Source organism: Haliotis asinina, chromosome 10 (assembly GCF_037392515.1).
Source record: "Haliotis asinina isolate JCU_RB_2024 chromosome 10, JCU_Hal_asi_v2, whole genome shotgun sequence".
In the NCBI taxonomy this organism is placed as follows: domain Eukaryota; kingdom Metazoa; phylum Mollusca; class Gastropoda; order Lepetellida; family Haliotidae; genus Haliotis; species Haliotis asinina.
In genome coordinates, this window is record NC_090289.1 from 10,239,649 (window position 1) to 10,265,890 (window position 26,242).

Here is a 26,242-nt window from a genome sequence, read left to right on the forward strand (position 1 = left end):
TCTGCATTTCCACGTCAGGAAAGACAACATGGAAGGAGGAATACTGGTATGTCAAAATTATCTGCATTATTTTAGTTAAATAAGTGTGTTTTACTCCTGCCTTCGCTACGCATAGTCACATAAGATGATGTTAAATGATGTTCCTTCGATGAACCGAACGTATGGTAATCATCCATGGCATCGTTTGTGTATATCACGATCATGTCATATGTTCAACAAGAAACGTTCCAAATTCTACCCTATACAATTTCTATATGTCTGCTATATTTGAACCAAGTTTACAGCATCGTGAACGTTTGCTTTATTTGAATATTCTGAGATCATTATGCCGTGAACCTTTCAGTAGTCAATGCCTCCACTTTCTTCACAGTGGATATCTTTACAGACACGTTAATTTATGAAATCTCAGCAAAAACTTTCTTTTGCAAATGACACACGCTATAGGAAAGTCAATGAACTCATATATACGCTATTCTGGAATATATTTTAATTCACTTTTCATCATCATGGGAACATGCTTTTGAGTAGTGCACTTTACCGGGCGCACTTTTTCCAATTTTTTTTCGGATGGTTATACTCGCACCAGAGGTAACCCAACCCTAACCTTTACTCACTAACCCTAAGAATCTAGAAGGGGGGTGCCCAAGGGCTATGGATCTAGAAGGGTGGTGCCCAAGGGCTAAGGATACAGCAGCTCGCTCATTCGCAAACGCTCAGAATTCCCCAGGTAGCGCCCGGTAAAATGCACTCTAACCTTATGCTTGAAGCATACAAAGATGGCCCGGGAAAAGTTTGCACGCTTTTAGTTTTAGGATGACCCCAGTAAGTTTAGGACACTCAAAAAACATGGCATAAACAGTATTATGTTCAGCTTGTTGTGAACCATCTTCTGATAGACTGAAATATTGTACTAATAAATACTAATAAATACAAACTCTATAACTGACCAAGATATTTTGACACATTCCAATATTTTGTTTCAGGAACCCTCACTGTACACAGTGAAAGCCATCACAGTCCTTGACAATGATGGCAACAGACTGGTGGCAAAGGTAGAAAATAGCCATAGAATTACAATCATATTCATAATGATAACCATATTCATAAACATGCCCTGGGCCTCATTCCACAAAGTGCTCATAGCATTACAAGGAGCATTGTGCGGTTGTAAGAGGTCTTAGCACTAAGGTGACTGCAAGTCCTGTACATTATCATAGACTTCGTCTTGGCATTTGTTTTTGTGCAATGGCTCCCTGAAACCTGTATAAGTTAGTGAGTTTAGTTTTATGCCACACTCAGCAATATTCCAGCTATATGGCGGTGGTCTGTAAATAATTGAATCTGGACCAGACAATCCAGTGATCAACAGCATGAACACCAACCTACGCAATTGGGATACGATGACATGGTCAAGCCCAGTCAGCGAGCATGACCACTTGAGTCACCTCTTATGACAAATATGGGTTCCTGAAGATCAATTCTAACCTGCACCTTGACGGATGAATCCTGTATGGGAGTATGAGAGTTACGACCACCTCAGCGCTAAGATCCCTTTGTGAAATGTGGAAAATATACAAATGGTAGGATTGCAAATGGTCATGATAATTTTTGAGTCATTGTCAATTAGTGAAATTCAAAGGTTCACATTTGCGTTGTATTTTTCAATTCACTATTTTATAGGTTATTAACATATGCCCTAGAAAATGTTAACCTGATTCAGTTCTTACACTGTAATTATAAATACACAATTGTTTGTATGAAATTCCTAAAATTGGTAAATTGTTTTGAATTTGAATTTGGAATTAAGGTGTAGTGTAGCAAAGCGACTCTGTGCATAATGTACCTATAGCACTAGCTGATGTTCTGATCCTCCTCTGGATATCTTTGTAATAGACATTTTTCGTTTCAGTATTTTGATGAAACCTTTCCCACAGCAAAAGAACAGAAACAGTTTGAAAAAAATCTGTTCAACAAGACGCATCGAGCCAATGGTGAGTATTGAAAGAAAAAAAGAGACACTACAAGCTAGCTGTTCTCATCACATGGGTTCATTTTGTCAAGAAACCTGAGTTTTATAAAAAATGTGATATGCTGTAATATGATCAGCTGATGATATTCTTTCCCTTTGCATGCAGTATTTGGTGAATTTATTAGGAGAATAATGGAAGACGGTCTAGGTTCCTTTCACCACATAGGTATAATGTGGGAAGCCAGTTTCGGGTGTCCCAACTGTGATGTTTCTGGAATATGATCAGCTGATGATATTCTTTCCCTTTGCATGCAGTATTTGGTGAATTTATTAGGAGAATAATGGAAGACGGTCTAGGTTCCTTTCACCACATAGGTATAATGTGGGAAGCCAGTTTCGGGTGTCCCAACTGTGATGTTTCTGGAATATTGCTAAAAATGGCTTAAAACAATACACCCTCACTCATTAAGGTTCATCCACAATGCATCATGTTAACAAACATTATCCTTCATGATACATTAGGAGACTCACTAACAGGGGTCATTGTAACAGTCCAGTCTAAGTAAACTTAGCTCCAGTGTTATTTGTTACACTCCTACACTGTGTTTAAACAAAACCTACCAGGGTTCTAGGAGGTCGTGTTTGGTAACCTTTGAGATTTACGAATCAGAGCACAGCTTACCAAATCGCAAAAGTGGACATTCGCACATAAATTTTGAACTTTTACCCATGCAAAGGTTTGTCCTCGAATGAATCCAAATGATATTTTCCCTGTGATCGCTTCCAGGTGATGCACATGGAGCGCACCACAACAGTGAATGAACAGTTACTGAAAATAGCGTTTTTGGCAATATTCAATATTAACTAATGGTAACCATGTGAGCAGAAACCAAAAAGCGTATATACTGCAGGTCAAGTATCAGTGTTAAATGCGGATTTTCGTTTGTTTAGAGATCATTGCCAGTGATCGGTGTATTTTTGTAAGTCCCGCCAAACCCTAAACAGTAGCCTTTGTCTGATTGGTTAAATCCGTTTATCTGTCTCGCATTTGATTGGATGGTCAGAGTTCGCTCAAAGGTTACCTGACACAACTTCCTAGTAGGTTTTGTTAGACCCAGTGAAGGGATGTAAGGAATAACCCTGGGGCTAAGTTTACTTAGACAGTGTAGCAGTGCTTGTTGTTTTAAGTGGTTGAGTGAGTTTAGATTTACTCTTCTTAAAGTAAAATTACAGCAGTATCAGGTCGTCGGACATCATAAATGGGCTTCACACATTGGATCCATGTTGTGTTGAAAACTAAGGGTAAGATTACAGAATATCGGGTACGTTCTGCCATCTTTGAAAGCAGGCAAGTTTACTTTGATAAGGGTTAGGGTAAGGTTTAGGGTAAGGATAAGGGTTAGGGTTAATGTTCAGGCTTTGGTGCTGTGACACCAAGCAGTACGGCAGGTAGATATCTGGTATTCATGCCCATCCAGTTGTTGGTAGTTCGGTAATACATGCATTGCTGTAAAGTGACATAATATTGTACACACTTCACATGAAGAAAAATACATGAATGTCATCAGGTTCAGTGCTTCTTTTTGTCTCTTTAAGACAAAAATTTGTTCAAAATTTTTCCCAACATTTAGGAGAGTAAACATATATAGAGATTAAAAGATTCAGATTCTGTTCCAAAGTTAGGGAGGTTAAATGTAAAATGAATGCGGCAGTAGTTTTTAATTCTTAATCAACAGCAATATTCTGAGTTTGTTGTATTTCAATATAACTGATCATTGATCACTTTCATGTAAAAATGTTCTCCACCATTAAGAAGTTCTGATGATTTTTGGTGAAATCTTTGGAACAGTGTTAGGATCCACCTCAAAATGTCCCTTATATTGTAATAAAGAAGTTGTATATCCCTATCCACTTTGTACAGTGGAAATTACGTAACTATGTATAATGGGAAAAGGATTTCCATTTAAGGAGATGGCTTGTTGTATCTCTTAATATTTGTGTCTTTTTCTTTGTTGCAGCGGAAATTATAATGTTTGAAGGTCTCACATGTGTATATAAGTCCAATGTTGATTTATTTTTCTACGTCATTGGGTCAACACAAGAAAATGAAGTAAGTACATGTGATGTTATATGCAGCGTATGAAATATCAATCAGTTGCTTCCTACTGTGGCTAATTGAAACAAAGTCAGAAAAACGAATGGTTAATTTATACTTTGGTATGTTTAATAAATAAATACGTTTCCCAGATATTGACAATCAGTCGTGAAAAATGAAAAATAATCATCGTTTAAACAAGGGGTCTTTCACCTTGTATGCAAGTCCAAAAAAATCATCATTATGCTCTTGATCACTGTAATTGTTTGGTTCGATTTGATTGTTCACAGACCGTTATAGAGTTGGAATATTGCTGAGTGCAGTGTAAAACTAAACTTTCTCACTCTATCCTTCAACAGAACAAGATATGATTATTTGCCTTTCCTACCCTTTCTCTGACTGTCTGTTTCAGCTCATATTAGCAAGTGTTCTAAATGCCCTGTACGATGCCGTGAGCCAGATTCTCCGGAAGAACGTAGAGAAGCGAGCCCTGTTAGAGAACCTGGATGCAGTGTATTTGGCTGTGGATGAAATCTGTGATGGAGGGTAAGCTGAATTCAGTGTCAGTGTTGCCATGGCTATGCTGCGCTTTCATATTTCAATACTGAACAACCTATGAAGATCCAGGTTGGAATTGGTCTTCAGGAACCTATGCTTATCATATGTGACTACTGGCGAGATTGGGTGGTCAGCCTTGCTGACTTGGTTGACATGTTTTTTGTATCCCAGTTATGTAGGTTGATGCTCATGCAGTTGATCACAGGATTGTTTGGTCTGCACTCTATTAATTATAGGACACTGCCATGAAGCTGGAATATGCTGAGTGTGGCGATACAAAACTAACCAATGAACAACCAACAATGATACTTAGCAACAAACAAAAATTCATGCTAGACCATGACTACTGTCTTGTGCTGAGAACTATGAAGTTTGTCCTCATAACTAGCACTTTAGCGGTAAAATTCAGTTTTGATTGAAATTGTAACCAAATAATGCCACCAATCTTTCAAGCACTTGTGTCTTTGTCAGTGAGTGAGTGAGTGAGTGAGTTTAGTTTTACGTCGCACTTAGCAATATTCCAGCTATATGGCGACGGTCTGTAAATAATCGAGTCTGAACCAGACAATCCAGTGATCAACAACATGAGCATCGATCTGCGCAATGGGGAACCGATGACATGTGTCAACCAAGTCAGCTAGTCTGACCACCCGATCCCGTTAGTCGCCTCTTACGACAAGCCTAGCCACCTTTTATGGCAAGCATGGGTTGCTGAAGGCCTATTCTACCCCGGGACCTTCACGGGTCTCTTATCAGTGTATATCAGTGTATGAATTGCTGTTGAACATTGGTTACAGTGTTTTTTGTTGTTAATAGTATTATTAAATAAAGATGAAATTCTAATGCCAAACTCTCACCTAACTAGCATCTAAGAGAATAGATAATTGTTTTGACAGTTCATATCCATCATTACACATATATGCCCTGAAGGATGGGTATAATGAACAATTTTACTGGCAAACAAGGATAAGTTGAGCACTGACCTGACAACTGATCAGTATTAGCATGTATGAAAGCCGCTCACTGGTGCTTGCCATTGCAAGTGAAGGGACTCTAGGTTGTCTGTGATCAAGTGTAGTGTGATGGTTGGAGTGCTTGTCCTGTCTCAGTTTGGAGTCAATTTCATCGTCATGCACTGCATGTTCAGTAGCCTACATATGCTGTCCTTTTCACAAACCAAATGGGGTTTGCTCACTGCTGTGCACCGCCTACTTCTCGGAAACACATTCCACACTTTGGTCCAACTTATCCTCGATTGCCAGTAAGTGAGGTTAAATAATGCTTTGATATTCTTAGTAAGCAAATATTCAGTGAGATACTTATAAGATGTTAGCGAGGCAGCACAGGAGAAGAATTTAGTTCAAAACAGTCCTCATTAGTCAACAGTACCCATTAGATGCAACCCAAATGAGTAAGAGTATACTAAGTAGCCAAACAATTATACCAATAACCAGTAATCTAGATCAAACTGAGAGAAAATACATGTGATAGCAGATGGAACGTATGAGTATCTTATGAAATGAAAAAAAAATGAAGTTATATTGAATACCAAGAAAGAAAGAGAATGGTAGTGCTAAATTTAATTAATAGCAAGATCCTGGATTTAGCTGTATGGAGTTGCTTCCCTTTGCTAGAATTATGGCTGGTTTGTCAGCCTCATCTTGGTATGAGTTGATTTCAAGTGGTAAATGTCTTTTATATCTATTTCCTTTTAGTTTATTCCTGACACATTATGCTTATATGCCTGCTATTGGTCTAAATGTTTTTATTTTCAAAATGAAAGCTTTATTGGTCAATGGGCAAAAAGCCCATGTGAAAAATGCTTTAATTACAACTCTCTGTTGGTATGATTAAATATGTACGTGTTCAAAAAAGGTGTCAGTGCTTGCAAAGGTTCCATAAATGTTCCAAGGTTATGGGTTCAAGATTGTTGTTTAATACTGCACTCAGCAATAGTCCAGATGTATGGCAGCGATCTGTAAATAATCAAGTCTGGACCAGTCAGTCTAGTGATTATCATCTTGCGCATTGTTCCATGCAATTGGGATATGAAGACATTTGTCAACTAAGTCTGAGAGCCTGACCTTGTCAATCCTGTGACCATACTTAGGACTGACCTAGATTTTCACAGGTCTAAGTATGCCAAGGGTCACTAAAAGTAAAACAGTTTGTAAAAGAGAAATACTGTGCAGAACCATTTATTCTTTAGCTAAAACTGAAATACTTAAGGTGTTTGATTGATATTCAATTTTTGTGTGTTTTGATGGAATCCCTGTGTGAACAAGGCTGCCTTGTGAAGGTGGAAATCCAGAGTTATCCCCCTTTGTTGAACAATCCGCAATCTCTGTATTTAACGATTGTGCTTTATTAGAGAAACAGATTGTGCAAGTTACTTTCTGTTGCCTGCAGAAAGATGGTGATCTAATGTAAACGTATCATATATCGTTCCAGTATTATTTTCACACTTACCATCATGATAGCTCACTGCCTATTACTTAACACTTCCATAAACATGTAACTATATATATATTGCAAAGGTGGGGATTTACTGTGAGTAAGCAATACACTCCGCCTGACAGGTTAAGCCTCTGTGGCTGTTTTCATTGCTATTAATGACAGCCTAATGACTGTGTGATCTAGCCCAAACTGTCAATTCTGCAAAATTTGTGACAAGGGAAAAAATGTCAGTTTACAGTATTTGTTTTTGTGATCACTGCTAGTCAAAGACCTGGATTATTGTTAGTCGAAGACCTGGACTACTGTTAGTCGAAGACCTGGATTACTGTTAGTCAAAGACCTGGATTACTGTTAGTTGAGGACCTGGATTACTGTTAGTGGAAGACCTGGATTAAGTGTGAAGCCATTTCAGGAGTCCCCTGCTGTGGTGATTTCTGAAAGTGATGTAAAACTGAACTCACTCAATCACTCTTACGATCACAACTATTTATTTTGTGTTTGGAATGTAAATAATCAATCACATTTGAAAATTAACTCGCTAATATACATGGTTTCAGCATTGTATTGGAAGCTGATTCTAGCGCCATTGTGCAGAAAGTCGCGATCAGGACAGATGACATTCCTCTGGGAGAACAGACAGTAGCTCAGGTGAGTGGAATACTTTAGCTTCTGTGAGTTCCTACGTGAAGCAATTACTGTTATTATTGTTGTCAATTTTTCAAATGTTTCACATGGTATATAGAGTAAAAATATGATAGTGACACTTCTTTTTAATGAAGAAGTAATGCTGTAAAATGCTTGAATGAAATGTGCACTATTTTGCATTTTCGTAGAAGTTTCTGTTTTTGGTAGATACTTTTTTATGGATTCCCTGGTTGTCTACTGGTTTGCAATAGGTTCTTCACTTTTTTTACCATGCATGGGGCAATATTAAATTTATGACTTGTTATTGTGTTAGGGTTTCTCTACCTGGATTGTGCTATGGTTTTTGAAGGAGAGACATTCATGGTTCTAGGTTTATGGAAACACACAGGTAGCAGTTATTTGATCACCTGGAAAACACTTAGTTTGAAAGAACCACTGTCGTTAGAAGTTTGCACATAATGCTGGATAAGTAGGTTTGATTGCTTTGAATTTGAAGTGTGAAGCCAGTGTTTGTGTTCACAGCTGTAACTTTGCAGGAATGTCATCATAGTCCTTTTGGTTCCAAAGCAGGAGAAATGTGGCAGAAATTATTAACTTTGTCATCACTTGAGCATATGCCTCGCATACACCTGACTGTTCCTCTCTTTGCACTTCTTCCTCCTAACAAATGGTGAACTGTGTAAAATTTTTAATGATAGTTGTTAGACAACGTTTCTATTTTTTAGACATAACTTCTCCAAAAATATCACAAAGATGGTTTGATGTTTTGATTATGATTAGCATTTCATTGAGCATGATATGTTTTTTAGTTTTTGAGTTTGATTACAATTCCTTCGTTCGCTTTTTAGCCAAACAGACTTTAAAAGCAGTTAAAAACAAAGTACATTCTTTATAGACAGTTGAACATGGTACACTATATGTCTGTACAGTGATGAAATATTTTGTAGGTCATTTAGCAATAAAATTTGTAACTTATTCCTTATTTCTTTTAGGTATATTTATGAAATTAGTGTAAGTAGTTAAGTGATATCTAGCATGGAAGACGTGTATCTTTGGTATTCCTTGGATTTTGAACCAGTGATTACGTACCATCTTCAGTTGTTACACCACTCTCCAGCAGGATTCCAGTAACCCACCCCAACACTCTCCTATGGACTTATCTGTGATTGTTGGGGTCAGAAATGGTCTTCAGTAACCTATGTTTGTTGTAAGGAGCGACTGTTTGGATCAGGTGGTCAAGCTTCCTGACCTAGTGGACTCATTTAATTGTATCCCAGTTGCCATGCTCATGCTGTTGATCACTGGATTGACAACTGCAGCGTCACTCGCTCACAACCACCCAACCAACCTAAGATACAGTTTGTTTAGTTCTGAGGCTTGATTGAAATTATGTCAAGTTGTACCTCTGATTTCTCATGGGGATGTACTTATCAGTGGCTGAGGGTTGCGAATATCCTGGGCGCTGTTCTATGAAACAATCTTAGTGCTACGTCGATCGTAAGTCTGTATTTAAAAATGGGAATTATGATCACCTCATGCTATGATTGACCAACAGGCCTTTTTCACATAGCAATTGTAGCACTATAGGTGGTTGAAACTCCCATGCTTTACCATTGACTTATGCTGTCATAACCTTACGATTGCTTCGGGAAGTGGGGCCCTGTTTCTCTACCATATGATACACAAATGCATTTTACTATTGACGTTAACCTGGAATCAGTGTGTAACAGGACCTGCTGTGAAACAACAAAGCAATGTGATATGATTATCAGTTGTATTCTAAACATATCTAAGTTAACATATTAGATATTCATTGTCACTGTAGAGTTATTATAACGGCAGCACCAAACAGAGAGGTAGTAAAATTTCAAAAGCTGTATGATACAAAGGCAGTGAATGTAGCAATACAGACAAACATGACGGTAGTCACCTCACAACAGGCAAAATAGTCAGGGTTAGACTGATCTTCACACATTGGTGGTCTTTTTATTACTTGAGATGTGATGTTGGAACAGAGATATTCCCCCTTATGTACCTAAGGAATTTATTAAACTCCAGAAGGTTCTCCAACTCAAAACGTCAGACTATACTAGTAAGGTCCATAAGGTGTAATTTCCTGTAGTACCTTCCAGAACTCTGTCTAATTATCGCACACATTGCCCCTCTATTGGAAGTATGTTGGTGATTGGCAAGATTGTCTGGATTTTGATATGATGATGTTTGAGTATATTTAGTCTTTGGTTTGTCTCTGCCTTGACAATGCAACCACTGTGGGATTAGACTTTGTTTTGAAAAGAACTGAATCCCATAATTCTGAATTCTCTTGGTTTTGCTGATTTTATTTTGTGGAGAAAGCCAAGCAGTTATTTTCATTCAAGGAAATATCCCATATTTAGTTGCTTCAAACCCCCAAAGATCACTTAATATTCATTTTTTGCTTTTGACTTTGATCACTGAATGAGTGAGTTTAGTTTTGTGCTGCATTCAGCAATATTCCAGCTGTATGGCGGGCTTTGGTTATTGAGGTTTAGTTTAGGATTATATATGCATATCTTTTCCAGTTTTGAATTATTTCATTATCATCTCTGTCTTGCTAGCATGAAAATAACCTCCGTTATGAATATTGTTGCTTAAATAGTCATAGCTGAAAGTGGATTCAAATGATTTAAACCAAATCATACAAACTGTTAGTTGATATGTATGGTGCTGATCAGTATATTCTGTTTGTTTTTGTAACTGAACATCAGGACTGTAAATTCAACATGGTAATATTCAGTATTGAGAATCCACGTTTTCTTGAGAAACAGTGTGATCTTAGCATCTTAGCACTGAGACTGTTGTTGCTACTCCATGGATGTAAACTTATAATAACATTCATGCTTTGATTCCTCTGTGGAGCAGGGCTAAGGTGTCTCGCAGTAAAGCCATGTGTAAACTTGTATCATCAAATGATGTTGCCATTGTATGGTTTTTCTAGCAAATAACCAGAAAGCTTGAGGTGAGTGTTTGTGGGAAAGGAACTCCATGGGTTTAGGTGAATGTGGAGCAGAATGTGGGTTTGTTCTGGTGCTATTTTTTGGTGGGCTTATTATGTTCTGTGAGTTTGCATCAGTAAAATGAATAATTACACCCACTGTAAAGGACCACATGAACAATTTTACATCCACAGTAGGGGATCATATCGCTATCATGTCCACAGTGGAAGATCACATGAACAGTTACATTCACAGTAGAGGATCATATGAACAATAACATCCACAGTGGAAGATCACACGAACAGTTACATTCACAGTAGAGGATCATATGCACAATTACATCCACAGTGGACGATCAGATAAACAATTACCGCCACAGTAGAGGATCACATGAACAATTAATGGACAGTAGGGGATCACATGGGCAATTACATCCACTGTAGAGGATCACATGAACACTTTTACATCCACAGGAGAGGAGCATATCACTATCATGTCCACAGTGGAAGATCACATAAACAGTTACATCCACAGTAGAGGATCACATGAACAATCACAGTTGCAGTAGAGGATCATATGAACAATTACATCCATAGTAGAAGATCACATGAACAATTACATCCACAGTAGAGGATCATATGAACAATTACATCCATAGTAGAAGATCACATGAACAATTACATCCACAGTAGAGGATCATATGAACAATTACATCCACAGTTGATGATCAGATAAACAATTACCGCCACAGTAGAGGATCACATGAACACTTTTACATCCACAGGAGAGGAGCATATCACTATCATGTCCACACAATGGATGATCACATAAACAGTTACATCCACAGTAGAGGATCTTATGAAGAATTACATCCACTGTAGAGGTTCATATGAACAATTACAACCACTGTAGAGGATCATATGAACAATTACATCCACTGTAGAGGATCATATGAACAATTACATCCACTGTAGAGGATCATATGAACAATTACATCCACTGTAGAGGATCTTATGAAGAATTACATCCACTGTAGAGGTTCATATGAACAATTACAACCACTGTAGAGGATCATATGAACAATTACATCCACTGTAGAGGATCATATGAACAATTACATCCACTGTAGAGGATCATATGAACAACTACATCCACTGTAGAGGATCTTATGAAGAATTACATCCACTGTAGAGGTTCATATGAACAATTACAACCACTGTAGAGGATCATATGAACAATTACATCCACTGTAGAGGATCATATGAACAGTTAAATCAACTGTAGAGGATCATATGAACAATTACATCCACTGTAGAGGATCATATGAACAATTACATCCACTGTAGAGGATCACATGAACACTTTTACATCCACAGGAGAGGAGCATATCACTATCATGTCCACACAATGGATGATCACATAAACAGTTACATCCACAGTAGAGGATCTTATGAACAATTACAACCACTGTAGAGGATCATATGAACAATTACATCCACTGTAGAGGATCATATGAACAGTTAAATCAACTGTAGAGGATCATATGAACAATTACATCCACTGTAGAGGATCATATGAACAATTACATCCACTGTAGAGGATCATATGAACAATTACATCCACTGTAGAGGATCTTATGAAGAATTACATCCACTGTAGAGGTTCATATGAACAATTACAACCACTGTAGAGGATCATATGAACAATTACATCCACTGTAGAGGATCATATGAACAGTTAAATCAACTGTAGAGGATCATATGAACAATTACATCCACTGTAGAGGATCATATGAACAATTACATCCACTGTAGAAGATCATATGAACAATTACATCCACTGTAGAGGATCTTATGAAGAATTACATCCACTGTAGAGGTTCATATGAACAATTACAACCACTGTAGAGGATCATATGAACAATTACATCCACTGTAGAGGATCATATGAACAGTTAAATCAACTGTAGAGGATCATATGAACAATTACATCCACTGTAGAGGATCATATGAACACTTGCATCAACTGTAGAGGTTCATATGAACAATTACATCCACTGTAGAGGATCATATGAACAGTTACATCCACTGTAGAGGATCATATGAACAATTACATCCACTGTAGAGGATCATATGAACAATTACATCCACTGTAGAGGATCATGTGAACAATTACATTGACAGTAGGGGATCACATCACAATCATGTCCACAGGACAGGATCACATGAACGACAGTGACACCAGAGGATCACATTAACAATCAAATCCGAAATAGTGGATCACTCAAAGAATTAGAGGATCTTATGAACAATCACAGCCGCACCAGATGATCACATTGACAGATACATCCTAAGTAGAGGATCACTTAAACAATTACATTCACAGCAGATGACATCACAGTCACAGCCATGGCAGTTTCATGAAGAATTACATCAACAGTCGACATCCACATACAATCCTATACCCAAGGAGGAAATGCTGCACATTATACTCAGTTGCACACAATACACACAAGAAAATGTAGCACATCTGTGTGGTATACAAGTACCTGGCAACTTATTCTTGTGCAGGTGTCCCGCTGTCGAGACAGATTTCATCCAACCTTCATTCATGTTTTTTTTAAAATATCATAAGTCTTTTCCCCCTCCCACCCATAACTGCAGGATAATGAAGCGATAAATCCAGGTGAATGTTAATCAGCTTTATCTGTCAGTCTGTCTGTCTGTGTTGCTTCTATCCAACTGTCCATCCATCTGCCTCTCCGTCCATCGTTTTGTCGATTGAGATGTCCACCAAAAATCGGCTTGTTTTTTGTTTTTTAATTACAATATTCGAATATTTTTTCTGACAGTATCAACATTTTCTGACAGTGTCTATACAAAAGAGGCAACCAAACACGTTTTATTGTTTTAGTTTGGATTCATGTATTTAAAATGGCTATGTTTCATGATCTATGAATATCAACCCATTCGTGAAGAGACCCTTTTGTCCCCTTTTAGTAGTTTTTATTCTATGTATTTATAGTTTCTCAAATGTGTAGACTTTTTGTTTCTTGAAGTCATTTTAAATGCTGTTAGTTTTATGTACCTCACCAAATGTTTTGTTGTTGAAGAAGTTTGTAGCTCATTTGACTGAATGTCATGCTGAGCTCCAGATAAGCTGTGCATTTGCATAAAATGCATTACAGAAAAGTTGAAATATGCAAAAAAAATAAATGCCAGCATATGAACACCCCACACTCACACCCACACCCACCCTACACACACACACTAAATTTACGCATTTACGCTATGTTATAATGCATATTTACCCAGTACATCAATGGTATGGTATCAGTTCAAGCTAATCAAACTTTAAGTTTTTCCACCTAAAAAATATTCACGAATGAAAAACAATAGACTTGAATAATTCTAAAAAAATTCACAAGTAAAATGTGCAACGGAGATAGAACACCAATCGTGGTTTATCAACCCTTCATTGATTGCCCCATTTGTAAATAGTGACCAATCAAATAGCTTTCTGTAAACAAATTGATAATGTTGAGAGGCCTGCTAGATGCATAAATAGACAGATATAAGTCTACATAAGTAGAGTAAGGCACATATTATTTCTTACAGCACATATTGCAGCACTGGACCGGTATCTGAAATGAGTACTCAGATTTTAAAAGGGAGGTGGTTATATAAAACTCTAGATACCCACTTGAAATGGAAAATACTCAGTTTATTTCAAAGTGTGTATGATACCCATATGACCGAAAGCTTATCTGGAGCTCTGGTCATGTGAGCTTATGTAATGGCCTGCTTGTCAGGCTTTCACTGACCAATGAAGCTAAAATTTTCCTATCTAGTTCCCTCAAATGATGCCAAAGTGGTGTGAATCTACTGTACTGAGAAATCTGTTAGTGGCCATTAGAGTTATCTTAGATTATACATGGACATAACATCCTTCTGATGATCTATGGCATGGTGGAGCAGCCATGTGGTTAAACCATTCGCTCATCACGCTAAAGACCTGGGATTGATTCCCCACAATAGATGAAGCTGATTTCTGGTGTCACCAACTGTGATATTGCTGGAATATGGATAGAAGCAACATATAACCATATTCACTCAATCTGATGATGCACCTGTAAGGATCTGGATTAGAACTGGATTTCAGCTACCCATGTTTGTAACAGGTTCACACTGATGATGCACCTGTATGGACAATGCAACCCACACTCGTCACTGGCGATTAACAGGATTAATGGTCCAACTTAGACTTGGTTGACTCATGTCATTGTATCTTTGTATCTCAGCTGTGTAGATCAGTGCTTATGTTGTTGGTAACTGGATTGTCTGGACCAGATGTGATGTTTGTCAGACCTGCTCCATAAGGCTGGATGGAGCGTTGCTGAGAGCAGTTTTAAACAGTTAACAAGCAAGGAAGTTGATGATGATTTTTCAAATAGTCAGATTTCAATTTTAGATTTTGGTTATGAGTGTTATCTGAATAGTAACTTGTTTGAGACATTAAACCTTTTCACCAGGTGAGCTATAGTGGTTTTGCTCTATATTCTTTTATTTTGGTATGTGATTTCATTAAGGTGTATATGGCTTAAGATGATATGTATGCAAGAATACAGTTTTGAAACTTTAAGTGCTTTGCTGACAAGTCGTAGATGTTTTCAATGCCATATTGCTTGAATATTGCTGAACAAAGCTCGCTCGCTCGCTCATTCACTCACTCACTCACTCACTGCAATTCTGTTTCATTACTTTTTTTAAGAAACCAATTTCAGTGTATATTCTTGAACTTATTTGGAAGAGAGTTCCTTCTGTCTTCACAAATCCTTTCATCATAGTATGTATAACTTCACTCACTTAAAGAGCCTTTGTTCTGGAACAGAAGAGAGGTGAACGTCCTGAAAACAATAGTTGACAGTCCTGATTTTTATGAGTCATTTTCACAGCCATATTGGTGCAGTTGGTGTGAAGAAACTAGTGATCTTCAGTAATCCATATTTTTTGCAAGAGGTGACTATTGGTATTTGATGGTCAGGTTGACTGACTTGGTTGATACATATTGTATCCTAATTGCCTATATAGATGCCCATGCTGTTGGTCACTGGATTGTCTGATTATTTACAGACCTCTGCCATAAAACTGGATTATTTCCATGTATGTGACAAGGATTAACAGGACACTAATTCCTGTGTCCTATATGCATGAAAATTAACAATGGATACAACAATATGTATTAATGCATCCACTGGGACACAAAAAAAATCGAAATACTGGAACCCCATTTTGTTTGTCCCTAAAATTAGGAGTATGAGTCCCAGGGACAGTCAGATATACCAGGGGATGTAAAAAAATTCTAATTTTCACGAAGACTTGTTCAGGGTAGAAACTTTGTTTTGTTTTTGTGTCCTTATGACTTCGCTACATAGCCACCATCCCAAGTTACACATTTCTCCCACCATTTCTTGACCTTGCACAGACTGGCTGAATAAAAGTCCCTGATTTCATAGAAAACCAACCCTCCATCTCTTGAATGACCCCATTTGTGTCATCAAAATGATGTCAGCGATGTGGGTTCTTCATCTCTGGATCATACAAATAGGTCCAACATTCGTCCATGGTTTCAAGACTTTGAAGGAATCCTCTTCATCCTGCTCCAGAAGCTCCAATGCCTGTCCTGACATGTTCCGTGGAGTCAGTAAGCGAGGAGTCCCAGCATACTGACATTTTGGTCATGTACATCAAGTTATGAATGATGTTCCTTAACTCAAGTCAGTCTCAGGCATAACCATTTGTCCATATCATCAGTTAGAGAGGTTTGGAAATTCCTTTTCCATCTCTCAACAGTGTCATATGATGGGCTATCATCACCATAACAAATTTCATCTTATCATGAATTTGTCGTTAGTGCAACCCTTTAAATACAAGAAACGTAATTACACTGCATGCCTCAATCGTGTCCATTCTTAGGGGTAAGGGTGTGTAGGAGCAAGTAACACTAGACTTGATATAGTGAAGTAGACAGTTGTTGGTCCACTAACTAGACAAGGATGTTATAGTCAAAATTTTATCATGATTGCTCAGTAACTTCTTGGTGATTATTGGAACTTTTTCATACCCCTTGGTAGGACTCCAGTTAAATTCCTGATGGCTCCGGTTCGATTCCCGACGAGGACACAGCACGAGGAGCCCATTTCTCTTGTTCCCCGCCTTTATATTGCAAAAGGGACACAGAACACCATACTTACTCACTCACTATAATTTTTGCTTGGTTGCCATTTGGCTATCTTTAATAGAAATATCTTGGCGACTGAAACATTTCCCATGTTGAAAGAAACTGGAATATAAAGTCACCTGTCTTTATTAATGGCGTGACTGTCTTGTGTCATGTCTTGTGTGACTCCTTGCAGTGAAAGTGAAGCCAGTCATGCAAGAAGTTTGTGTATTTCCTTTTCACACACACATCACTTTCCACGTCACAACTCATGAAGATCTGTGTTAGAATTAAGCAACAGCAACCCTTGCTTGTCCTGAAAGTTGATTAACAGTATCGGGTTGTCACATTCACTGACTAAGTTGAAACATATATTTTATTAAAGTTTAGGGTCAGTCGGTCAGTATGATCCCCTCCCCTACCACCCCAGATCTAAGCTGCACTGTGAACAAACCTTCATAGCCAAAACCATTATCTTTGTTGACACTGACAAGCTCAATTGTAACGGCGGCTTAGCTGATTGGCTACTGTGAGAATGTGGCATCAGCAAAGGGAGGTAATAAATATCATCAAGGAGCCGAAGATGCATCCAGGGTTTAGCGGAGATGGATCGCAACTCATAACCAGGAGATTATCGAGGATGGGGGTGATCAAATCTTAGAAGAACATTCCGAAAGTCAAGCGCAATCTTCAAGCCAAGCCATTATGACCTCACTGTTCATGATACAACCAAAAGTAATAAAAAGTGAGTGAGTGAGTGAGTGAGTTTAGTTTTACGTCGCACTTAGCAATATTCCAGCTATATGGCGACGGTCTGTAAATAATCGAGTCTGGACCAGACAATCCAGTGATCAACAACATGAGCATCGATCTGCGCAATGGGGAACCGATGACATGTGTCAACCAAGTCAGCTAGTCTGACCACCCGATTCCGTTAGTCGCCTCTTACGGCAAGCATAGCCACCTTTTATGGCAAGCATGGGTTGCTGAAGGCCTATTCTACCCCAGGACCTTCACGGGTCAGTAATAAAAAGACAAATAAATGCAGATGTAGATTCAGACAAATCAGCATTGTGATTAGATGCTGCTTTTACAATCATGATTGTGTCTGTCATACATGAATACAAGTGACATCATGAAACAAACTGATGGAACTTTGGAGCAGTAGTTCAGGTAATTAGCTAAGCAAGTGTGTTTTTTGATGGTTGTAGTTGCTTAATGACTTATATGAATTCCCACAAATTTTTCTCAAAGTTTATTGCCCACACAGAGAACAATTTAGATGTTTTCAATCTTGTCTTATTTTTCAATTTCCACATTTCAATTTATTTATTAGCCTCAATTAATATGGCTATTAAACTTTAATGTAGCTCTTAAAGTTTTAATGTCAGTTTGAATGGCTGTGAGAAGTGGCTCAGAAATGCAACTGAACATCGAGTCCTGTGTTCATCTTTGGGACTTCTTGCTCACAACCGTTAGCATTTGTAACTTAGCCATGACAGAAATCAGACATAAATACACAAAAACAGAAGAAATGCTTCAAAGAAGAATTGATAGTGAAAACAGTTATGGAAATTTAATAGCTTTGCACTTACACTTAATTGTCATAAATTTCAATATTTGAGCTACTTTCTAAGATTCATTTGCATTTAATTGCTTAAAGCCTATTCACTTAATGTCCTTTATGACCTAAAAGACCTTTTCTGTCTCAGCTGACAATTTAGACATATACATGATGAAGTGTGGGCGGGTAGTGTAGTGGTTAAAGTTTTTGCTGGTCACCCTGAAGACATGGGTTTGATTCCCCACATGGGTACAATGTGTGAAGCCCATTTCTGGTGTTCCACGTGACATTGCTGGAATATTGCTAAAAGTGGAGTAAAACTAAACTCAATCAAACATGATGAAACCATTGGTAAATGCTAGCATAGTTCTAGATAAGCCTTTCGCAATCAGGGTATTTCATCCATGGTGTCTGTTATAGGTGGGTACATCTGATCTTGAGTGTTTACTCAAATTTTCCGATACCCACTTTGTTTTTTAAGAATGTGGGTATTTTCTAATTTCTCTAATTTCTATTTTTGTGTAATTTGAAACATGTTTAGAGACGTATCTATAGCCAATTGTTTGCACTGCAGACATGCATATGGCTGTTGCTTAATATATTGGCTGCCACCACAAGTATACTCATTGTGTCAATTCTGATCGGATTTGCCATGAGTTACCTTGTAACTACATCGGTGGTACTTTTAAAGTTTCACATGTTGGCAATCAGGCACAAGAAGCAATCGTCCCCTGGCAGTAACATAGAACTAAGTGGCCCCTAGTTTGTGTTACTGTCCTGAAGATGGTGCTCTAGGGTGGCCTAGAGGTTAAAGCGTCCATTTATCATGCTGAAGACCTGGGTTTAATTCCCCACAGGGGTTCCAAGTGTAAGACCCGTGAAGGTCCATGGTAGAATTGGTCTTCAGCAACCTATGCTTGTCATGAGAGTCGAGCAGCGAGATTGGGTGGTCAGGCTTGCTGACTTGGTTGACACGTCATCGGTCCTCAATTGTGCAGATCAGTGCTCATGCTGTTGGCCACTTGATTGTCTGGTCGAGACTTGATAATTTACAGACTGTCGCCATATAGTTGGAATATTCCTGAGTGCAGTGTAAAATTAAACTGACTCATGGAGTGAAGTCCATTTCTGTTGTCCCTGGCTGTGATGTTGCTGTAATGTTGCTAACTGCAGCATAATCTCATTTAGAAATCACATTGTTCCGAAGAAGAATCAATTAAGTTTGTAAGTTCATAGGCAATTTAAGTTTCAAATTATTTGAAAGTGCCCAAATAGAGACTACTGAAGTTGTTTCTGAGTGATTGATGGCAACATTTTGTTTCTGTTTCTTTCATAACAAGAATATAAGCACTTATAATATGCATGAATCAATCATTCCTTTGGCGGTGCGAATTCACTTGTTTTGATTAAGTTAAAATCCATTCATCATCTTTCTTTGATGTAATTTTTGTGGTAAAATGACACAAACGAAGAAAACAGAAAGAAGAATATGGATTTGATTGACGTTATTTTCATTGGGCTGAAACATTTCATTAATGAAAATGAATTGTCAGTGTACCCTGTGTTTGCATCTTGTTTTAAAGGAAATGTGCAGAGAAATTGTTATACACGTTTTCACAGAGAGTTTTCATGACTTACTACATGCCGTTTCAAGCATCATTCCCTTCATTAAGATATCAGGGCAAGATGTGTTAAAGAAACAGGCAGACAGACACCAGCTTGTTCAGCTTAACCTGAACTATCCTGCATGAGCAGGGAGGTCAAATTGCACAAATGGCAGGTTGAGTTAACTTCAATAAATAGGGCAGCAGAGAATATTATTACTGTTGTGTTCATGGGAAGCATGGATACATCCATCAGAATTTATCATGGAAAACATTTCTTCTGAAAAACAATTATTTCATGTTTCGGTTGAATTGTTTATAGGGTCATATGCTGTCTATTTTGGTTTAATGACTTTTGCAACTTACAGATAGAAATTACTTTACAATCCAATGGGTGATCTTTTTGTTGCGAGGGGCAATAACTCTCTTTTTGAAATGATATAAGCGATGGTCCAACTTCTCGCTTCCGCGTATTTACAGAGATTTCTCACAACAAACAGCATATAATTCTGACCACCCAAGAGGATGTGAATCATAACATGATATTTCATATGTTTCTTGTTATGGTAACATTAAATTGACAAAATATTTCTCATGACAGACCATGTACGATCTAACTTTAGCTATCTAACTTTCTGAGTTCCATACAACAGTTCTGAAAGAAAACTTTAGGTTATGTCTGTTTGTTAGGAATAAACACAGAAAATGTATTTATTATCAAATATATGTTTTAGATGATATAAATAGGATTCTAACCCCACAATTATTATATGAAGATATGTTGATGCATTTATTTGTATTATAACAAATAACAGTACAACAATGAACGATGAATTAAGTCATGCATTTGTAATGTAATATTAAAGTATACATGCATCAGCATACAAAGAATCAGATAGATTAACAACTTTGTACAGTGCAAATAAAGTGTAAAGTGGGAAAAGATATTGACTTTATTGATATATTTGTGTTAGAATTTGAAAAATCAATACAATTCAACAAAACATAAAGAGTGAGGCCTAAAAAATAAAATATGAGCTTTTTCATGACTATTATAATAATCTAATCATTGTGAAGACAAGATGTATGAAGACACTGCAGGAAAATGTAAACCTTTTGATGCTGACAACACTTAACAGTACCATTTATTGCATTAGAGATTGAAATTTATTATCAATATGAATCTATGTATTGTTTAGTTGTGTAATGACAAATAACATTTGGGGAAGTGCAATTGAATATGTACTTAACCTAATGGAAGTTTTGCTTAGTACATTTAATAAATTAATATTTTAATATTATTTCCTTTATTAAAACTTACGAAAAATGTTTTAATTTACACTCTTAATTGAGGATAATTAAAATGCAGTCATTGTAGAAATTTGCAATATTTTTATTTATTATTTGTCTATACAGTGAATTAATATTTCATGCATCACAAACTGTTACAGACATAAAAAAGTACAGTAGGGATTTTAGTCATGCCCAATTTATCTCATTTGAAGGTTGGCAACATGTAGGCGATAACTGTCATAATTTGTTCGTTACTGTTATTTTACAGTGACTTCACCATTGTTTCTCACTTTCCTCTGTACCTGCTAAGTATCTGTGTTGTCAGAAATCTCAATCCCATCATGAACGACCTAATGAAATTTACATAAGAAGACTTCAAGACAAGACAGTGTTTCACATTTTGTGCATCGCATCAACTCCCCACTTTAGTGAATTCCATGAATGTAGCCATATCGGCTGTAATACTAAGACGATCTGAGTACATATGTGATGAAAATACACTGCCATTTTAAATGTGTGATACTGAGACATCTCGTGCCAGACGTAAATTACCGATTGCAAAACGTCAACAAAATGACAAAACATGACCTGTGCCAGACGTAAATTACCGATTGCAAAACGTCAACAAAATGACAAAACATGACCTGAAAACGATCAGCTGATTCCACCGCCTCGCTTCGAACTGCCATTTCCCGATTCACACTTGCAATGTAAGCAGTCATGCCTATCCCAAGCGCATCATAGAATCATAGAATAAATATTTCAGGATATAATACTTGATATACCATCGTAAAAGGGAGAAGATATGCTGTCCGTGCACCAACGTGAACGCTCCCGATGACGGTGAAGGCTATACTGGTTAAATGTATCTAAGTGTAGTAGTAACACGTATGGCGCACATCGCGCATGTGACATGTGCTGTCAGTTTAAGGTTGGACCGTTCGGATCAGCGCACCTAGCGGATTAGTAAGGGGAAGATTAATTCAAAAAGATCACCCATTCTCCTTTGCTGTTACTCTCTACTTCCAGTTCAGTTATCACAGGAAACACCAGTTTCTGCTGACCCGTGAAGATCTGGGGTAGAGTAGCTCTTCAGCAATCCATGCTTGCCATAAAAGACGACTATGCTTGTTGTAAGAGGCGACTAACGGGATCAGGGATCTTGCTGACTTGACACGTGTCATTGGTTCCCAGTTGCGCAGATTGATGCCCATGCTGTTTTGATCACTGGATTGTCTGGTCCATACTCAAATTAGTTACAGTCTGCCACCATATTTAAGTCACAACAGTTTCTGTTGCTGGTCTTCGCCTAAAGGTCTGAATGGGGAACATTATATCATCTGTAGTTTCTTGTTTATGGGAAGTTAGGACATTGCTGATGATTTCTTGACACTGAGATGTCAAATGGCGACATGTTCACTATCAAATGACAAAGGTGCATTCAGTGTATGAAACTCCTTCAAAAAGACAGGAACCCCACAGTGATGATAACTACAAAATATTGCTGACCCTGTATTAAATACTAGTATATGAAATTGAGATATGGTGTTAAGAGAAAGCAGTTAATGAATTACCTTTAGTGAGGTAAACTTACACATGTGCAAAAGCAAATTAGAAAAAAAACAACACATGCCTTGGTGGTCACTGTTAATTCATTTAGTGTCACTGTCATCAGAAAAGAAAGACATTATTTATTGGCTGAAAGCATTCTCAAGACCAGTCACATTTAGTGTTAGATCAATGGGTAGGTAGATCTGTGGAAGTTACAGTTTGATTGATCATGACCTATACCGACATCATCTAGTTACCATGATTGTAAACTATTTTCGAAATATTTCCTGTAGTCAATGACATAGTCAAATATACACCCGTGGAAAATGTACTGGCCCACAGCACCGGCTATGAAATAAAGTTGTAAGCCCACCAATGTAACTAGCAAGCAGCATGCCATCAGGCAGACGCTATTTCATACACTGGTGCATCCCTTGACAATAATAGGCCCAACTAGTTGTGACATGGCCACACAACACATTAGTATTCAGTGCACTTGATCAGGTCAACAAACTTATCATGGAATTAAGAAATAACATTATTAGGCTCATATAAATCATTGATAGAGAACCCGTGAATATCCGGGGTAGAATAGGCCATCAGCGACCCATGCTTGCCATGAAAGGTGACTATGCTTGTTGTAAGAGGTGACTAAGGGGATCGGTTTACAGGCTTGCTGACTTGGTTGACACATGTCATCGATTCCCGTTTGGGCTGATTGATGCTCATGCTGTTGATCACTTAAAACTAAGCTCACTCACTCATTGATAGGGAATTGGTGCCCCAGATCAAGGAGTTGGTTAACACGTCATTGTGTCTCAAGTGCATAGGCTGATGCTCATGATATCAACCATTGGATTGTCTACTCCAGATTTGATTATTTACACTACACTGTCAAATAGCAATAATGTTGCTGACTTAACCATTAAACAGCCAATAAAGGTAGTAACAAAATTATTTATGATTTGGCACAATGTTTTTTGGTTATCATACCCACTGACTCATTAGAGCTCCAGATTTTGGCTTCTCTTTGAGGTGAATCTGCTTTGCATACACCACAATTAATTATTATGCATATCATTCATATATACATTGTCTTAAAACTCTCGTGCAATTTTGCACTTTCTCTCTTAACTTTCACATGGGGAGGTAGGGTAGCTTAATGGTGAAAGCATTCGCTTGTCACAGTGAAGGTCAGCAAAGCGTTTCTAGTACTATGTCAATCATTAGCTTATGGTAAACTTTAGAGTTATTGGGACCCTTGGTACAATCTGTGAAACCCATTTCTAGTGCCCTGCAGCATGATAGTACTGGAATATTGCCCAAAATGGCAACAGTTGGCTCTCTCACTCACTCTCACATATTTAGGTGTTTTTAAGGTAAACTATTAATATCTTAGAACTATAAATCCCTCTCTTACCACCCACTGTTCATGCTTTCTGTAAAGTATCATTTCAGTAATCTTTGTTTAGTTCCTGATTGTGGGTCTCTATGAAATGTTTGTACTTCCAAAAATTTTGCAATTTGGGGTATCATTCAGACACTCATCATAAAAATGCATTAATCTAAAAAACCTCCACATCTTGTGGTTATTTTAAAAACATAAATCACCTGTATTTCCACCTGCAAGAAGGTAATATTAATTTGAGAGGTACATGAATAAAGTGACAAAAGCCTTTCCATATTCATAATCCATCTCTGGTAAACCCAGTTTCTGACACAGGTTTTTCAGACTGCAAATTTTATAAGTAAAAATGCCGTATTTCACTGGTATCAACTTTTGAAATTACATTATTAATAAGCAGTTCAAAGCATTATGTCAGTTGTATAAGAATGATTTTATTGTGTGGTCAGAGCATGTGGAATATTGTGACAGGTCATACCAGTTCTAATGGGTTCCTCTGTGTATGCTGTTTGTTAATTCAGTGGTTCCTTCATGTCTGTTACAGGTACTCCAGTCGGCCAAAGAACAGATTAAGTGGTCATTGTTAAAGTGATGGGGAGGATGAGGAAGCAATCACATCACATCCATCGGTCTACTTCCTTGTTCATGTATCAAGTAACATCCGTCACCTACTGTCATCCTTCACTTCTTGTCACATGTGCAGTGATGGTACAATTGATGATGTTCCATGTGAAGTTTTCATTGTTCCTTCAATGGATTAGGATGCTGGCTGTCTTGGAGAACACTGATGCAGCATTAATCCACTCAATTCATGGGTAATCTCAATTTTATACATGCTGATATTTTTACTCTAAAATTTGTGCATCTACTGATCAAAAACAATAAGGGTGATGATTGATTTGGGGAATATGTTTTTAAATTATGTACTTAGTTGTCATGGCAAAAAATATCCAGAGAAATATTCATTATTCATACTGAATACTATTTTGGTTCATTATTTGTTAATCATATTGGTATTTCAAGGGGATATTAACAATTGACTTTCAAATTTCAAAGTCTGTAGGATTCCCCACTTGTGAAGGATGATAGGTAGAGCGTTTACTGGTTAATGAGAGTCTGAAGTTTAAAGTGGGTAAATGTCCATGACCTCATGACCTTGGGCAGACGTGTTTACTGGTGTCTGTGCTGACAAGTCTATATATAGTGACATATAGGAGAAATGGAAATGCTATGGCCATCACTGACACCTTTTTGTTGCCCCCCCTTTAAGAAATGTCGTCAACTCCTTATCAATGATGTTAGAACTGTCTGTGCCTGTTCTGACACAGGATTCACAAAAGTTAATTTATGAAAACTGTTGGAGCCACTATAGACAATTTCACGAATATTTATATTAGAGGTTTGAAGGTGTAATGGTAGAGTTTGGAATAGTCATACTCTTACACAACTAACCCAAAGGATCTAAGAGGAACGCACGGTCTGTGAAATAATACAAAGTAATTTTCGTAAGATGTCTAGGTTTGAGAAGAAGTTGGATAAGACAATTTCTTTGGGAAACCTTGTCATTGCACAGTGATGTGTCTTTAGAAGATTGTATCTTTAGAAGATACTGTAGTATCTTCAACCATATGGCTCCTTTGTGAAAAAGTGGGATCATTTATGTAAAATAAAAAGATTTAATTGGAACTATTGTTTGTAATTGATGGACTGTTTTCGAATACGTTTACAAAGAACACTTAAGAACATTGACAGCATACAGAACAACAAGCTGCACTGAACCATCATCCTCACATAATGAAGAAGTTGTACATCTATGTCTTGTTATACTTCCTTGTAATGATTGGGTTCAGGTTTTGCTGCAGCTGAAGTGTGAGGAAATGCCACCATGCAGGTCTCTGATGGTGATG

The 26,242-nt window shown here is 37.6% G+C and overlaps 1 protein-coding gene across 1 annotated transcript; it reads left to right on the plus strand.

Annotated features, from left to right (window-relative positions):
* LOC137297986 (coatomer subunit zeta-1-like) lies at window positions 1–26,021 on the plus strand. The gene is made up of 7 exons (XM_067830001.1): window positions 1–46; window positions 984–1,052; window positions 1,910–1,991; window positions 3,988–4,079; window positions 4,477–4,610; window positions 7,637–7,727; window positions 24,880–26,021. The coding sequence occupies exons 1-7, from the start codon at window positions 29–31 to the stop codon at window positions 24,925–24,927; spliced, it is 534 nt and encodes a 177-aa protein (XP_067686102.1). The 5' UTR covers window positions 1–28; the 3' UTR covers window positions 24,928–26,021.
* Window positions 26,022–26,242: the final 221 nt, after the last annotated feature.

Coding starts and splice junctions, on each gene's coding strand:
- LOC137297986 (XM_067830001.1), top strand. Junction 1,053..1,909: donor GCAACAGACTGGTGGCAAAG/GTAGAAAATAGC, acceptor TTTTCGTTTCAG/TATTTTGATGAAACCTTTCC. Junction 7,728..24,879: donor GAGAACAGACAGTAGCTCAG/GTGAGTGGAATA, acceptor TGTCTGTTACAG/GTACTCCAGTCGGCCAAAGA.